This window comes from Cryptomeria japonica, chromosome 6 (assembly GCF_030272615.1).
Source record: "Cryptomeria japonica chromosome 6, Sugi_1.0, whole genome shotgun sequence".
Taxonomy (NCBI): Eukaryota; Viridiplantae; Streptophyta; class Pinopsida; order Cupressales; family Cupressaceae; genus Cryptomeria; species Cryptomeria japonica.
The window spans coordinates 113,008,761-113,026,316 of NC_081410.1; the positions used below are offsets into that span (position 1 = coordinate 113,008,761).

Genomic DNA, 17,556 nt, shown 5'->3' on the forward strand with positions numbered 1-17,556 from the left:
CTTCTATTGATTTGTTTGATGTTGGTACCCATATGGGTTGGGATATCCCAACATTTGAGAACATCAAAATCCTCCATATTATTACAACAATGCACCCCCCTGACCATCACATGTTCTACACAATTATTTTTTTATCTTAGCCCACACCACTTCATAGGTGTTAATATCATTCCCAAATATTCTATTATTCCTCTCTTTCCATATCCCCCAATGGATATGGGCAAATGGAAACTTCCATTGATTTCTTATGGTGAGGTTATTGGTAGAGTATTGACAACTTCTAAAACAATCCCGAATCTCCTCAGGGAAGACCCAATTCAACCCCTACATTTGAAAAAACATCCCCCAAATAGGAAGAACAAAAGGAAAGTGTATAAAGATATGGTTCACAGATTCCTCATTATTATGACATAGATAACATCTATTAGGGATACAAAAGCCCCTCTTTCTCAAATTATCAGAAGTAAGAATCTTATTTTGCAAAAGGATCCACAAGAAAGATATTGATTTTAGGAATCAAACCTAGATACCAAGCCTTAGCCTAGCAAGGAGTAGGGTCTTGGGATTGAGCAAGCAAAAGGACATCAGAACAGACCGAATAAGTCCCTGAAGATGTCCCTCTCCACACCATATGGTCTTTCCTTCTAGTATTTACGATAGCATGGTTGATCATTAAGTTTAGTTGCTTTAGTTTAGGATCAATAGAGCTGAGGTCTACCCACTTTTGTTCTTTCCAGTAATCAACCACTTTAGCACCAAGCTTCTCCTTACAATTTTGGATGAGCATCTGAGAGGCATTCTTATTAATAGGGGCTCCACCTATCCAAGCGTCATCCCAAAAGTCTACTTTCCTGCCATCATCTATGGCCAAGACATTGCCTAAACTAGCAATACTTTTAGCCTGCATAACATTGTTCCAAATGAAAGAGCCACTTGGTATCTGATCAGAGACGAGGAAATCTTCAATGGTGGGAACTTCCCATAAGTACTTAGCCTTCCAAATATCATTCCATTCTCCTTTTCCCTGACAATTTCTACAGATTTGTTTGGCAAGAAGAATTTTAGTGTATTTTTTCTGGATTCGATTGTGTGTATTTTTTCCATCAACGTTTCGAATCACAGTCCGTGATTCATCATCAAGATGAAAAGAATTCCCAAGACATGAAAGATACAAGACATCATCTTTCATGTCTTGGGAATTCTTTTCATCTTGATGATGAATCACGAAGTGTGATTCAAAACGTTGATGGAAAAAATACACACAATCGAATCCAGAAAAAATACACTAGAATACAAAATGGATTGTGGAAATCTCATAGCTTTAAGAAGAATTTTGTTCAAGGTTCTGATGTTCCTTAAGCCCAGAATCCCCTTCTTTTTGGGTTTACACACATTATCCTAGGTTATGAGAGCCATTATCTTCTTCTCCTCAACTCCAAACCAAAGGAAGGCTTTCTAAATTTTCTCAATAGCTTCAAAAAATTTACTAGGGATTTTGTAGAGGCTTAAAGCATACACCAAAAGACTTTGGAGAGAAGATTTTAAATTCTGGATTTTTCCAGCTTGACTAAGAAGGGTACCTTTCCAACCAACCAATTTTCTACTGAATCTATCCACAAGACTATTCCAAACCAGCTCTAAATTTTTCAAACCCAAAGGGAGACCAGGGTAGATAGAAGGAGGCTTACCAATTTGGCAACCAAGGATCTGAGCCATCCTCATTTGTCTGTCCTCTGGGGTGTTGAAGAAGAAAATAGAGCTTTTCTCGCAATTGATAGTTTGACCCAAGGCTGAACTATAAGTGTTGAGAAGGTTCTTCAAATTGAACACTTCTTTGATAGTAGATGTACCCATTAAGATGGTATCATCAATAATTTGCTGATGGGTACAGGCTCTAAAACTAGAAGAGGGTGAGATACCACAAAGAAGCCCCAGAGAAACAAATTTGCTAATAAATCTACCCAGACATTCAACCAAAATGATGAAGAGAATAGGTGATATGAGATCCCCCTACCTAATGTCCCTAGAAGTTTTGAAGAAGGGGGAAGGCACCCCATTCACAATAAAAAAAAAAAGGGGGTCGAGATAAGTTGATCAATCATCTGAATAAACCTAGCACCAAAGCTAAAAGCACCAAGCACCTTACCCAAGAATCTCCAGTCCGCACGGTCATAAGCTTTTTACATATCCAGCTTCATAAGAAATTCTTTCTTATTCGAATCCTCCAGCGAGTGAATGTTTTCATGGATAGCAATGATAGAGTCAAGGATTTGTCTGCTAGGAACAAATCCACTCTATTGGGGCAAAATGATCAAAGGAAGGATCCATAGCAGTCTTCCTGTCGACACATTAGAGATTGTTATATAGAATGAGTTGCATATGCTTATCGATCGAAACTTACCCATAGAGTCAGCCCCCAGGCATTTGGGGATCAGAACCAAGAAAGTAGCATTGAGTTCCTTTAAGATAATTCTAGCCCCAAAAAACTCCTGCACACCTTTAACCACATAAAATTTGAGGATGTCCCAAAAGGTTTGAAAGAAGAACAACGAAAATCCATCTGGGCTCAGGGCTTTATTCCCATCAAAAGAAAAAAATGCCTTTATAACTTCCTCCTCAGAAGGGATGGCCACCAAGGGCTTGTTCTAAACCTCATTAATGGTTGAAGGAATATTCTCAAGGAAGGCACTCTAGAGTGACCATCTAGACCAGAATTTGCCAATAGAAGATAGGTTAAAAAGTTCCTGGCTTCCTTCCCAATATCATCATCCTTCCTTGTTTCAGTTCCCCCAATTCTTAGCTTAGAGATTCTATTAGCAGCCTTGTGTTTCATTGCGGTCATATGGAAGAATCTAGTGTTTTTGTCCCCACCTTTAAGCCATATAGATCTAGACCTTTGTTTGTAGAATTCTTCTTCTCTTCTGATAATCTTATGGTACTTCACAAGCACTTCATTTTCCTCCTTGATTGATACTTCATTATATCCACTTGTTTGGATTTTATCCTACATTTCCTTGATTTTCAGCTGGGTTTTGGTCCTTGCAGCATACAGATCTCTGAAAACCCCCTTCTTCCATTTTTTAATATTGTCTTTCATGTTCCTTAATTTTTTAGCCATTCTATACATAGTAGTACCTTTGACATCAATAGACCACCACATCTCAATGACCTTCACAAGGTTAGGGTGGTCCAACCACATCCTTTCAAATATAAATGGGAAATTTCTTTTAACAATAGTATTATCAGCAACAAAAACCATAGGGAAGTGGTCATAACCAATCCTAGAGATTGCAGAGAGGGAGCACTGATATTGGTTAAACCATTCATTAGAAATAAGGGCCCTGTCAAGTTTGACTTGAATGAGATCTTCCCCCATCCTCATGTTCGTCCAAGTAAAATTAACTCCTTGGGGATCTATATCATGTAGACCTTGGTTGTTGATAAAGTTCAAAAGATCCATTTTACATTCTAGATGAGATGGGACACCTCCAAATTTCTCGTTGTCATGGAGAGGAGTGTTTAAATCCCCCATAAAAATCCACATATCCTCCTTGTAAAGAACCCGAATAGCTTCCAGCTTCTTCTAGAATTTTCTTCTACTAAGTTTATTATTAGGGGCATAAATATTGGTAAGTAGTAAAGAGGTACCATCCCCAATTTGATGAAACCTAATAAAATCCATATTTCTATCTTGCTTGACTAGCTCCCCAGAATCTCACCTAAGATTCTAGAATATGGCAATGCCCCCAGAAGAATCATTAGAGCTACCACCAAAAACTTCCCCATCCTTAAAAAGCCTAATCTTTTCTACTTTCTCTTTTGTCATTTTAGTTTCTTGGATAATAACAATGTCTGGTTTATGTTCTCTGACTAAATTTCTAAGAACATCCTGTTTATGTGGACTATTCAATCCATGAATATTCCATGAAATAAATTTTATTTTCTAACTAGGGAACATACCTCATGGATGGTCAATTGAGTGCCATCTGCTATATTCTTGCTTACCTCTTGATCTCTGATCTACCTTTCTTTTTTCCTTCTGGGAAGAGAGGGGTTAAAACCCATGTCATCTTTGCTCCAGTTTCTTGTGTTGACTGAGTTAGCCTGAGGGGTAGATTTAGGCCCTTTTTTACCGCCTCTTTTGATCTGCTACTTCATTTGTATGACAATCTTCCTCTTGAATATTCTGGGTGATTATCTTCTGGTCAATATCTTCAACCTAAGCCCACTTAACACTTATATTAAGCAGTGAGGTCATTGGTGATTGCTGGAAGGAGGATTTTACCATCTCCACTGATTGTTGTGATCTTGACAATGAGATTCCTCCAAAGATCAAACACTTATGGGCTTCTTTATAGTCACTACTAAGGCCATCTTTGGTGGTGTTATCCATAATGTGATTTGAATCTGATTCCTTATTGTCTTATAACACCACTTGTATTTCTCCATCTTCTAGGTTATCACTTCGTTGATCCTCCTGATTGATATCTTGTTGTTCTCTATTGTCTTTGCCTGTATGATCCTTTTTACCCTCTTCAAGCAAAGGTATTTCTAGGTTTTCCACATTAATATTCTCTTATTGTTCTACCGTGTTAGGGATGATGACACTCTAGGCCTCTTTGATCCTTTTCTCCTTTTCAGATTCCTCAGGTTGCTTAATAGGGTTTTTTGCTTTCCATTGCATTGCCTTTTCTTTCTTTTCTTTCTCTTTGACAACGTGAAGAGGGCATTTCCTTGCTGTATGTCCAGATTTTTTGCAATGAAAACAAGCAAAAGGGGCACTTTCATATTCCAATGGTTGGATCCATTTTCCCAATCTAGAGTTAATCTCAATGGATAGGGGCATATATGTGCCTTGTATAACTCCCACACAAATCTTGGCAAAAATAAGTCTTCTTCTAGCAGCTGTGATAGGATCCATAGAAAGGAGTTCATCGAAAGAACTAGCGATTCCTTTAAAAACATCTTCCACCCAGAACTCTAAGGGAAGGCCCGATAGTCTGACCCAGACTGGAGCTTGAACAAAAAAGGATTCATTTAGGTCCATCTTAGGTGACCATTTTTGCAAAGTAAGCGTTGATTTACTAATCAGCCAAGGGCCACCACAGAGCACCCTTGACATGTCTTCCTTACAAGAGAAAGTCATTGACAACCCCCCTTTGGACATAGTAGTGATATCTACTTGACCTTTAAGTGCCCATTTGCATTTATTAAATGCCTTAACAATATCAATATTTGGCTTCGGGCCCAAAATTTTTCCAACCAGTGTCATTGCCATAAGGTTAATATTGTGCTCAATAACATGGTCCGGAATTTCAATAACAAATCTACCTTTTTTTGGGTCTGAGATATTACGAACTGGATGGAGCGAGAACTTTCCACTCGGTTTGACACCGAGTAGAGAAGTCCAAGACTGACTATTGTCCCTTCAAACAAGTTCCTTCCTAGGAATGTCTCCAGCACGTGATTCTCCATTTTCTCCATCAGAATCAATAGGCTTGTTGCTTGCTTGTGGGTCCCCATCCATTGGGTCCTTTCCATTAGACTTAGAGGAATCTGGGCAGTCCCGGGAATCATCCTTTACATTCTCCCCTTGGTTTGCCTGTCCATTGCAGGGTTTCCCGCCCTGCCCTGAATTCAAATGCAAAACATAATATGTTTTATGACATACTCATTTAACTATTGAGATAATTGATATGGTGATACCCAAGTGTTGAATCTTAACAAAAAGGTTAAGAGCTTTTAAGAGATTAACTAAAAACACAAATCAGAATACCCACACCTAACTTTGAATGCAGGTGAAACTCAGTATTGAAGTTTATTTGATTCAAATTTTATTGGGGAACGCTTTAAAATATTTTCAAGTATTCTTTTATTTAAAGAGTCTCATCAGGAGATCTAATTGGATTTATTTGTCTAATAATTTGATTATTGAATAAGGAATGAGTCTATTGATTTTGATTTTTTAATGTATATGGTCTCAAAATCTCTTCTTAGAATTTATAGCTTAACTACTTTTAACTTAGTCATTCCTTTATAAGCAGTTTAAAGAATATTCTATGTCGGTTTTGATTTTGTTGCTTCTGCAACCCTTGGGAAGATACTCTCATGCATTTCTTGGAATATGTAAATTGTAGTTTTCAAATCCTTTTTTCTATTGTCTTTGATAAAATCCTTCTTTTCTCGAAATAAAGCATTGTATGTTGAAATAACTATTCTCCACAAGCTCACATATATCTTGATAACTGAATAATGTCTTCATTGTGATTGTCCAATTGATAGTCATAGTTTTTGTCATTGAATTGTAGAATCTATGAATTTATGAGACTTATTCTAGATGAAGATGCCATTGTTGACTATGAAGATTTATGCTCAATGACACTTCAGGTTTAGTGAATTTTAACTGTAATAGCAGGTAAAAGGAAGAGGTAGAGAAGAATATGTAATAAGTTTGCATTCACTAAAATGGTTATGATTATTATTATAAATAAATTATATATAATATAATTCTTATTTTATATTTTGAATCCTAATATTTATTACTTGTAGAGTATTTGTTAGTTGGAAGTGGACAGTTTGAATTGTGTGTTCTTCAAGTCTCTGACATTGACCGAATTTTTACCAAGAATAAATAGATTTACAACGACTACTAATCATGGTGTTAAGTACCAAAATAAAACTCATGAAAATCAATTAAAAGCATTGATTTTGATTTCCTATGCAATACTTTATCAATTAAAGCTATGAGATTTCCACAATCCATATTGTATAATAGTTTGTTTTTCTGGATTCGATTGTGTGTGTTATTTTTCCATCAACATTTCAAATCACACTCCGTGATTCATCATCAGGATGAGAAGAATTCTAAAGATATGAAAGATGAATCATGGAGTGTGATTCGAACGTTGATGGAAAAATAACACACACAATCAAATCCAGAAAAACAAACTATAATACTTTATCATTTAAAAAATAAGAGGCTATTGTATTACAGATCAACCATGGGATCACAGACCAACCATTTATTCGAGGCCATGGCTGCTTACCAAACTTCTTTCCCTAGTTAAATCTATCTGATTTACTAAAGTCTGGCTTGAGGGAGATTCAAATAATATAGTTCAATTCCTAAAGGGCCTATTGTCCCCTTCATGGACCATAAAGAATATCATATCTCAAGCGAAGGAGATAATCAACTCTTTCGAGCTATGTGTTGTGTTTCACAATTATAGAGAGAGGAACACTATTGCTGATTGGGTTGCCAACATGGTCATTCGTGCTGATCATACTATGAGCTAGAGAGGTGAGTTGGATCTTCCTCATGAGATGTGTGCACTCCTCATTTATGATAGAGTGCATGGTTATGAGGGAGTGATAAGTAATTATGACAATGCACTTATAAATGAAAAAAGCCATAATAAATTGGAAAGAGCGACGCTCGAAGATTGAGATGGTGTTTAATGCAGACAAGACTTCACATGTTTTGTGGTTTCCCATTTCTATTTTGAAGACCTTTTTGCTCTGCACTTTGATCTCTATTTTTGCCCTGTTTTGCATAGTGAAGGATAAGAATTATCTGTTTGTGGATGCCATGGGAAGTAATAGGAAAATAATTGAGCCGCTTTCCTGTGATGAATGGAAAGACAAACTGAAGGCTTGGGCTATTATGGAAATGACTAAGATGACAAGGTATATGGAGAGAATTGTAGGGAAAAACCCTATCGTGACCATAATTTTCAAAAAGAATTGGAAAGATGGTAAAATTACCATAGGAAGAAGAAAGGTTGAAATTGACGAAGGGATGATCACGAAAGTTGCTGGTATGCTGATGGAAGGAAGAAAAATTTATAGAGACAGGAAACTCACTAAAGCTGATATCAAGCGATTCCCGAAGGAGGAGACTAGGAAAAGAAAGTTGGTGAAATTCGGCAAAACCTACTACTCACCGAAAGTGATAAATAAGGTATCAAGATGGATTATGTTTTCTATCACGCAATATGTTACACTTGATGGTAGATACTCTTGTGTCTACAGTTATTACTTTGTGCTTCTGAATCACTTTCGCTATAAAGACCTTGTGTCTATTCCTTTCTATTTGTTTTAGCTTCCTTAATACTAGCATTAAGGATTTTAGGGCTATAAAGACCTTGTGTCTATTTGTTTCTATTTCTTGTGTCCTAGTATCCAGTTGCAAATTTGTCACTTCCACTTGAGGTACTGCCGACTTAGGCATATAGTGCGCTTGAAAGAGAGAACTTGAAGCACCTTTCATTGAAGTGCCAGAGGTAATCTGGTTCCTCAATAAACATTTCCCTGGATACCTGCCCGTCAATCTTTGGACTTTCTGTTTCCATCTACCCACCTCAGACACAATTTCTAATTCCCCATAAAAACCTAAATCCAGATCCTAAATCCAGATCTATGTCTACATAGATATTGGCAACATGCCCTTGAGAGACATTAAGAAAATGCTCTTCTATGCATAGGAGGGATCCCAAAGCATCCCCAATTTTCAGAAGAGCTTCATCACAGGAGAACTCGGAAGGAAGGCCAACCAAACTAAGCCACATAGGGGATCTCCCGATTTTATAGGCAAAGGATCGAAACCAGGTTTCCAATCTAGAAAATGAAAAGTTGGTCCTAGATAAAAAATAGGGCTTCCATGGAGAATGCTGTTTTTTAAGCTAGAGTCTATGCATTGAATAAGAAGAAAGTCATTCTAAAGCGAGTACACAGAGACCATACAAGGGAACGACTCCTGCCACCATGTAATGATATCCTGGTTGTTGCTGCCAATACCACACCATTTAGCCAAAAGGGCTCTTTCTTTAAGAAAGCCAATGGAAGGGTTGATGGCTTCTAAAGGCATAACAAAAAGATTGCTACCCGGACCCTTATTTTTCCATGGGAAATCTGCTGCCGAGATGTCTCCAATGAAGGAGGGGAGACTCCAGAATCCAGCTCCTTTCTCTGATTGAGATCCCTCCTCGAACCAAAAGAATCTTTGTGATTCTCCATACAAAGAGTGGAGGAGGGCCATTTCTTTGTCTCTCGCCATGGCCTCAGTCTCGGGAAATACGACCCTTTCAAATTCAAAAAACCCTTTTCCGAGCCCTTCCGTGCCTGTCAGTTTTGAGTTCAATGAGTTCTTAGTGGCCTTTGGCGAGGCTTTCAGAATAAAAGAAGCCTTAGGAAAACCGGTACTGTGGTTTTGGACCACCTTGGAGTGGTTGTTGTTTTTTAGCGGTATGCAATTTGAACCTGTTGCGACCTGAAGCCCTATCTGGGTTAGTGATCTGAAGCTTTGGGTCCAACAGAAGCATGTTCAGGTCGTATGGGAGCGTGGCCAACCCGTACCATCGGTTGGCGCCAAAAAGAAGCATTGCTATTCTCAGAAAAATTCCTGTGGTGGAGAACCTGAGGGTGTTGAGGATGGAAGAAGTTTTGGGCACTAAACCTGTTCCTGGGCATTCCAGAAATCTTCCCCGAATTTCTTCGCCAATGAGGGGAGCCAGGTCTTGAATAGAAACCATCAGCACGATGCAAACACAGATTCTGAGAAAGATTGTGGTGCCCGTGCGCTGAAGAGAAAGCTCGCCGATGCCCGTTCAGTGCCATCTCTCTCATCCAACACATCAAATTAATAATCAATCTACATTAACTTAAGTTTACTATATTACAGAGAATATTATTAGCAGATTACACATATCTGCATAGATCATGGCTTTGATTAAAATATACATTATGAAAAACAGTTTTACGCTAAATGGGAATAGAAGGAAAATGGTGGTGCTTGCAGGAAAAGCTGAAAAATGTAATTTGTTTTATGACATACTCATTTAACTACGCAGATAATTGATATGGTGATAGCTAGGTCTGGAACCTTAACAAAACTATTCAAGAACAGATCTAAGGATTTCATGAAGTGCTTTTTGTTAGCACACAGTAAACTCTTTGTTCTGCCCGTGATTTATGGAGAACAGGCGTTGGATATGCATTGTGAATGTAAGCTAACTTAAGAGTTTTAAACTCAATCTACTTCATTATTTCAGTTTAACTGATCCACATCTTCAGAAATTTCATGCATCTCATGCATAATTTCTGCTCCTGTGATCTATATATCATTTGTAATCATACAGATTAATATGGTAATGAAAATGGTTTAATTGCTTTCAATTGTTTTTTCTGATTTTTCTTCTGCAAGTTTTGCTCTTTTCTTTTTGCTAGATCCATACTGTGCAGGTTAGAAAATTTAACATGGTATCAGAGCCAGATTACTAGGAAGAAGAAGTATTAACGATTATTTGCAGGCAAATTTCTGAAGATTAACATTACCATGGAAGCTGATGTAGACCTCTGTTTCTAAATGCATGCATATTCTTCCCCTCTTTTTTGCATGCTCCTTGATATTTTTTCTATATTGATTCTTTAAAATTGTACGTCCTTTGCAAGCACCGCATGATGAAGATTTGAAAAATTTGGGGCTTTGTAAAAAAAAAATTGAACTTTTAGAAAGGTTCAATGGGGTTTTGCTTAATGCATTTAGTATAGGTTTCTTTTAATAAGTTTCCTGAATAAAATAGAAGATTAAAGTTGCTATGCACTCTTCCCCCAATTGACAGTCAAAAGTATTCTTTTGTTCTAAATTCCTGTCTACATGAGATTCCAATGTTGCAAATCTATTTGCTCCTAGAGATTCTTTCTAGCAGTGTTACTGACTACATGAGATTCCAGAGTCGCATCTCTGAAGGCTTCTAGAGTTTCTTTCTAGCAGTACATTATTGAGCAATGGATATACAATGGCATCATCCCAACCAGAGGTCATCTTTGCAGTTCTTCAGCTTGGAGCACATTTCTGCAGATTCATATCTTCTTCAGATAACAATTTTTGTATTCAGAGACCTTGTACCTATCTGTTCATCCATTTGAGCAATGCAGAATATGTATAGCTACATTTTCAAAGTATCCCAGAGGTTCTCATGTAGTGGTTTCTATGATTCTGTACAATCCTATTGCAGTGTGGATGCAAACTTGCAGTTTGCAGCTTTCTTCTATAGTTTGAATAATGGTTAGGAGTTTTCTTCAATTGGGTTTTCTTCTTTCTTCTTTGTAATTGGGTTTCTGATCAGGCTTTGTTGCCTGGACCCATATCTCTTCTTAGTTAGACTTAAGGGGGAGTGTTAGCACATAGTAAACTCTTTGTTCTACCCCTGATTTATGGAGAACAGGCGTTGCATATGCATTGTGAATGTAAGCTAACTAAAGAGTTTTAAACTCAATCTACCTCATTATTTTAGTTTAACTGATCTACATCTTCAGAAATTTCATGCATCTCATGCATAATTTCTACTCCTGTGATCTATATATCATTTGTAATCATACAGATTAATATGGTAATGAAAATGGTTTAATTGCTTTCATTTGTTTTTTTGATTTTTCTTCTGCAAGTTTTGCTCTTCTCTTCTTGCTAGATCCATACTATGCAGGTTAGAAAGTTTAACACTTTTAAGAGATTAACCTAAAAAAGCACATATTAGATTAGCCATACCTAACATTGAATGCAGTTGAGACTCAGTATTGAAGCTTCCTTTCACAACCCACCCATTCTCTCTATGTCAGTCAATCTTCTTCTTCTTCAAATTATCATTGAGAAATAAAGTTCACTGTGTGATACTGATTGAAAGTTGGATTTGACCTCATGGGGATGTCATGGATGGGAGAGAAAGTGTATGAATCGATCCAGCAAAATGAAACAAAAAAGCTCTCATACCCATCTAAATTAGCAAAGATGGGAAATCTGTAAAACCTTTTCTCAATTTCCCTGAAACAATTCACAGGCTTTTTCAACTCATCATGGCTTCCCAATGGGACATATATTCAATGTATTGATGAAATAAGCTAAATCTTAAGGCAGTATTTATAGTTTCATAACCTGTAATTCATTGAAAGATGGAGGCATATCAATATGTTAGATGTTATCATGTCACAGTTTGTGTAGGTGAAGTTTCTTTTCTCTTTTGTTTGGTGGTCTGACATGTCTAATTTGTTTTTATCTACCAAATTATGAACAGTTTAAACAGCCAGTCTACACCTTTATTCATAAACTACCTTCAACGTGTAGAGTGGATTGGACTTCACAAGTCGAGGAGATCTAGTGCTCTTTGATGCCGACACTACTAATAAGGTCATCGCAGATATCAAACTTCAGACCCACAAAAAAGAGATGCTTTATATTAGAAATAACATAACCATGTGGTAGATCTTCGACTCTCTAAGAGTCTCTTGGTGAGGAAGTCAATAGACATTAACTGAGTGAAGAAGCTGCTAATCCAGACTTCGAAGAAGAATAGATTGGAGGGGCCTTATGGTCTACAAATGGAAGTCAGGTACTTTGTGCTCTGTGTCAATTTGCCTAGACTCTTGGCTTTTATGACAATCAAAGAAAGGACCTCACTTTTGAATATATATATAATTTTTTTTTTCAATTTGTAAAAGAACATATTTAATTAAATTTTGAAATTTAAAAGCAAACGTTGTGTTATACTCAATCTAAAAAATATTTTAACGTCATGTTATAGATATAAGTCTAAGATAACAAACCCTTGGATTCGGGGGGAGGGGGAACAACACGTGATGGAGACTCAAGAAAGGAGCCCATTCGGGTGGACACGTCTCACTCCTGGTCCTCCTTGTTTGGCATCAAACCATGTGGGAAGTCTTCTCTCCCTAAGGTATGCAATATTTCTGACCATGTAAAAGGGAAATTTTCTATTGAAGTCTCGGATCCGGTTATCGAGCACAATAATTCTCTGATGGTCCTAACTCTAGTTGGTAAATTTATGGGTCCTAGGCCTAATATTGATGTGGTTAGGGAGTATGATAGGAAAAAATGGTTCTTAAGGGATAGGTGGAAATTACAGCTATGCTGAAAGGGGCTCTTTCCCTTAACTTTTCCTTTGAAGAATATATGACTAAGATTCTCTGTGGTGGTCCCTGGGTGATTGGGAAAACTGCTTTGGCACTTCAAAAGTGGTCACCTTTGCTGGATCTTAATGCTCCCTTCTTTGCTTAGGCACCTGTTTGGGTAAGACTCCCAGGCCTACCCCTGGAGTTGTGGGTTGAAGATGTCTTTAATGGTTTAGCCTGTTCCTTCGGTGAACGCCTCTCCATTGATCCCACTTCTACTGCCAGAAGATGACTTACCTATGCAAGAATATGTGTGGATGTCTCTCAAGGAACAAATTTGCCTTTATCCATTGAGATTAACTCTAGGCTTGGGATATGAAACCGACCATTAGAATATGAGAGTGTTCCTTTTGCTTGTTTCCATTGCAAAAAAGTAGGACATATTGCCAAGAAATGCCCACTGTAGGCAGAAAAGGAGAAATCTAGAAAAGATAAGAGGATGCAGTAGAAAGATAAAAATTCCAACAATATGGAAACAAAGATCCTGAATACCATTGTTCCTGACACCTTTGTTCAAAAGGAAAATGATAATAAGGCTTTTACCGAGGAATCTAAGAAGGAAGTTCTTGAAGGCGATCAGGCTAGATCTGATGAAGAAGATAAGCCTATCCCTAATTGTGATGAGCATAATGATGAAGACTTGGAGGAAGGTGAGATCCATGTTGTTCTACAACGTAACAATATGGAGGAGGATTCAAACTCTATTTTCAAGGACTCGAATAATGAGAAGCCCTATCCCAGCTTTGAAGATGCCGAGCAATGTAATATTCTTGGTGGAAACTCATCTTTTGAATCCCAGAATGAGTTTGTTTAATCCTCTTTTCCGTTGTCACCGACAAATTCTCTTCTCAATATTAACTCTAAATGGGAAGATGAAGAAGGAAAACATGATACTTTGCTAAAAGCTCCTATCCAAGACCCTATGGATGATGAAATCCATATCAATGATGTTACAAAGAAAAAGCGGGTTGGAAAAAAGGGTCCCAAATCTGCACCCCAGACTACTTCTGTGAAAACAAGGGGGATGGCCAATGCTGATGTAGGTTCAAATCTTGTAATGCCAGGAAGGAGACTAGTCACTCAAATGAGGGAGCTGGAAGCCAACAACAATATAGCGGATGGTACCCAGTTGACCATCCACGAGGTATGCTCTTTTAAACGATTATGAAGATCATTGCATAGGGAACATTTGTGGACTCAATGGTCTGCATAAATAGGAAATACTTAGGAACTTAGTCAGGGATCATAAACCATATATTTTTTTGATTAAAGAAACTAAAATGCCTAAGGAAAAAGTGGAAAAAATCAAAGTGTTTAAGAACTATGGGGTTTTTGGGGTAGCTCGGATGGTGCCTCTGGAGGTATTGCTCTCTTTTGGAGCCTTTAGCACATCTAGGGAAATCTTGTTTGGCTTGACAATAATATGATGTTTGTTAGATTTCATCACATTAAAGATGGGACTACTTGACTTTTATCTAACATCTATGCCCCAAATTCTAAACCTAGGAGATGTAGATTCTAGAAAAAGTTAGATTCTATCAGATCTTAGTTCAACTCTAAAGGTTGGTTGGTGATTGGAGAATTTAACACTCCCCTCAAGGAGAAGGAGAAATTTGAGGGAATTCCTTCTCAGCTTGATAGTAGGATGGATTTGATGAACTTCATTGATAACTAGGCACTTCATGATGTGGATCTACATGGTGCTAATTTTACTTGGACTAATAGAAGAATTGGCTCTAATGTGATCCAGGTGAGATTTGATAGGGCCCCTATCTCCAATGATTGGTTCAATCATTATACCTGCTCCTTAAATGCACTTCCTCGCATTGGCTCAAACCACTATCCAATTTATTTTGTTGTTGATCCCACCTCTACGAGGAGAAATTTCCCCTTCAGATTTAAAAAAATGTGGATGAGCCACCTCAAGCTTGAGGAAGCTATGAAAGACTAGTGGAACATTTTGGTGGAGGGATCTGCCATGTTCCGAGTGGCCAAAAAGTTAAGGAATGTTAAGGACAAGGTTAAGAGATGGAATAAGGAATTGTTTGGTGATATTTTTGCCTCTAAATCTGCGATCCAACTTGATCTTAAGGATATTCAGGATAAAATACAAGGTAATGGGTATAGTGTGGTCTCCATCACTTCTAAGAACAAGATATTATCTAAATATCATGATATTATTAAAAAAAAAGAGATATTCTAGAAGCAATGTTCTCATTCTCTGTGGCTCAAGGAAGGCGACAAGAAAACAAGATTCTTTCATATGACTGCCATGAAACATAAGGTGGCTGACAAAATATCTAAAATGTCCATAGGGGGGACTCTATCCTTTGAGGACTATGAAATAAAAAAGGAAGCTAGATCCTACTTCTCTTCTCTATTGACAGTGGATTGCATTCTGGACAAAAGTGCCCAAGATTTATTCCTTGCTGCTATTCCGAAGATGATCGGGAAAGACCAGAATATTTTTCTCTCTACCATCCCTTCAAAGACTAAAATCAAGCATGATGTCTCTTCCTTTGAAGGTAATAAAGCTCTTGGCCCAGATGGTTTCTCGATGTTCTTTTTTTAGTCTTTTTGGCATATCATTAGTCAGGAAATTGTTAAGGGTGTAAAAGAATTCTTTGGTTCTAAGATGCTTTTGAAAGAAATTAATGCTACTTTTTTGGTCCTTATTCCTAAGACCCCGGGAGATGACTCTATGGATCTTTTCAGACTGATTATTCTATGCAATTATTTTTACAAGATCATATCTAAGGTTCTCACCCTTAGATTTCCCTCCATTCTACCTGATATTATTTCTCCTCAACAAACCGGATTCATTCTTGGTAGGCAGATTCTAGAATCCATCATATCAGTCCATGAGGTTATTCACTCCTTGAAAGAATCCAAAAACCAAGGCTTCCTGATGAAACTTGATATGTCGAAGGATTATGATTGGGTGGATTGGTTCTTTCTTCTCAATATCCTCAAGGTTTCTGGATTTGGTGGGAAAGTAACCCAAATGATCTCCTAGCTGATCTCTACTCCCTCTCCATCGATTATTGTCAATGGCTCTCCTACCCCCTTCTTCAAGTCTTCTAGGGGTCTTAGACAAGGGGATCCTATATCTCCTATTTTGTTGGTTATATTGGCTGAAATCCTGGGTAGATATATCAGTAAATTTATTTTTGAAGGTCAAATGAAAGGTGCCAGACCATCATCGACTGATAGGATAGGTTCCTATCAACAATTTGTTGATGACATGGTGTTGATGGGTGCATCTACTATCAAGGAAGCCAAAACCCTTAAATCAACACTGGTTAACTACTACAAAGCCACGTGCCAGGTGATTAACTGGATGAAAAGCTCCCTCTTTTTCCTCAACACTCCTAAAGACAGGCAAGGAAGAATTGATGCAATTTTTGATTGTCAGATTAGCTTGCTCCCCTCTACCTATTTGGGTCTCCCTCTGTGAAGAAAGCCCCATGAGATGTTTTGGGGTAGCTTGGTGGATAGATTCCACAAAAAAATATCCGGCTGGAAAGGGGCCCTTATGAACCAAGCTGGGAAAATCCAATTATTAAAATCCTCCCTCTAGAGTCTTCCTATGTATGCCTTAAGTCTGTTTAGAATTCTAACCAAATCCACTGATGCTATTGAAAAAATTCAAAAGTCCTTCCTATGGTCAGGGGTTGAGGAGAGGAAAAAGATATCTCTGATAGCTTGGGACAAAGTTTATAGACCTAAAAAGAAGGGTGGCCTTGGTCTGAGAAATATTAAAACCATCAATAAATCCCTTCTCGCTAAACAAATCTAGAGATTGTTTGGAAAAACCAGTGAATGGAACTCAATTTGGCAAGACAAATATATGCAATCTCAGATATCTCTTTTGGATTTTTTTAATTCCTATGATGCCCCTACTAGTTCTTCTATTTGGAACAATGTTATCCAAACTAAAATTGTCACTAGATTAGGTAAACGATGAACTATTGATAATGACAAAAAAGTCAAGTTTTGGGAGGACTCTTGGTTGTTGGAATCCTCCCTCTACAATAAGGTTTGTTTCTCTCCCTTTATATTAGAATGTAAGGCTAGATTTGTTATCAAGGTGGCAGATTACTAGATGGATAACCACTGGGTGAACCTGATCTCCATAAACCCAACCCTAAACCCTATTATGGCTCTACTTAATTCTATCTTGATTGACCCTCTGCTTGAAGATAAAATTACTTGGGCGGGAACCTCCTCTGGTAGTTGTTCAGTGGCCTTTGTAGTTTTTTTGTTGTCCCAATCCCTTGATCCTTCCCCTTGCTGGTCTAAAGCCTAGATTAGTGGTCTTACTCCCAAGGTCAATATATTTTTTTGGATCCTTCTACAGAATAAAATCCTCAGCATTGATAATATTTGAAAAAGAGGTTTCCATCTGCCTAATAGGTGCTACCTCTGTCAAAATCAGGAAGAGAATGTTGACCATTTAGCTATCCATTGTCCCTTCTCCTTTGCTATTTGGTCGCAGATTTTGCAACTTTGGAACCTGAATTGGGCCTTTCCTACCTCTAGTTAAGAGTGCTTCACTAGCTGGAGATGTCGTTCCTTGAGCAAATCTATCAA

General features: G+C 37.7%; 1 protein-coding gene across 1 annotated transcript; it reads right to left on the reverse strand.

Moving 5' to 3' along the window:
• Window positions 1–4,609: 4,609 nt before the first annotated feature.
• On the reverse strand, window positions 4,610–5,272 carry LOC131030121 (uncharacterized). Its single transcript, XM_057960806.2, has one exon. It carries the CDS (start codon window positions 5,270–5,272, stop codon window positions 4,610–4,612), a length of 663 nt encoding a protein of 220 aa, XP_057816789.2.
• Window positions 5,273–17,556: the final 12,284 nt, after the last annotated feature.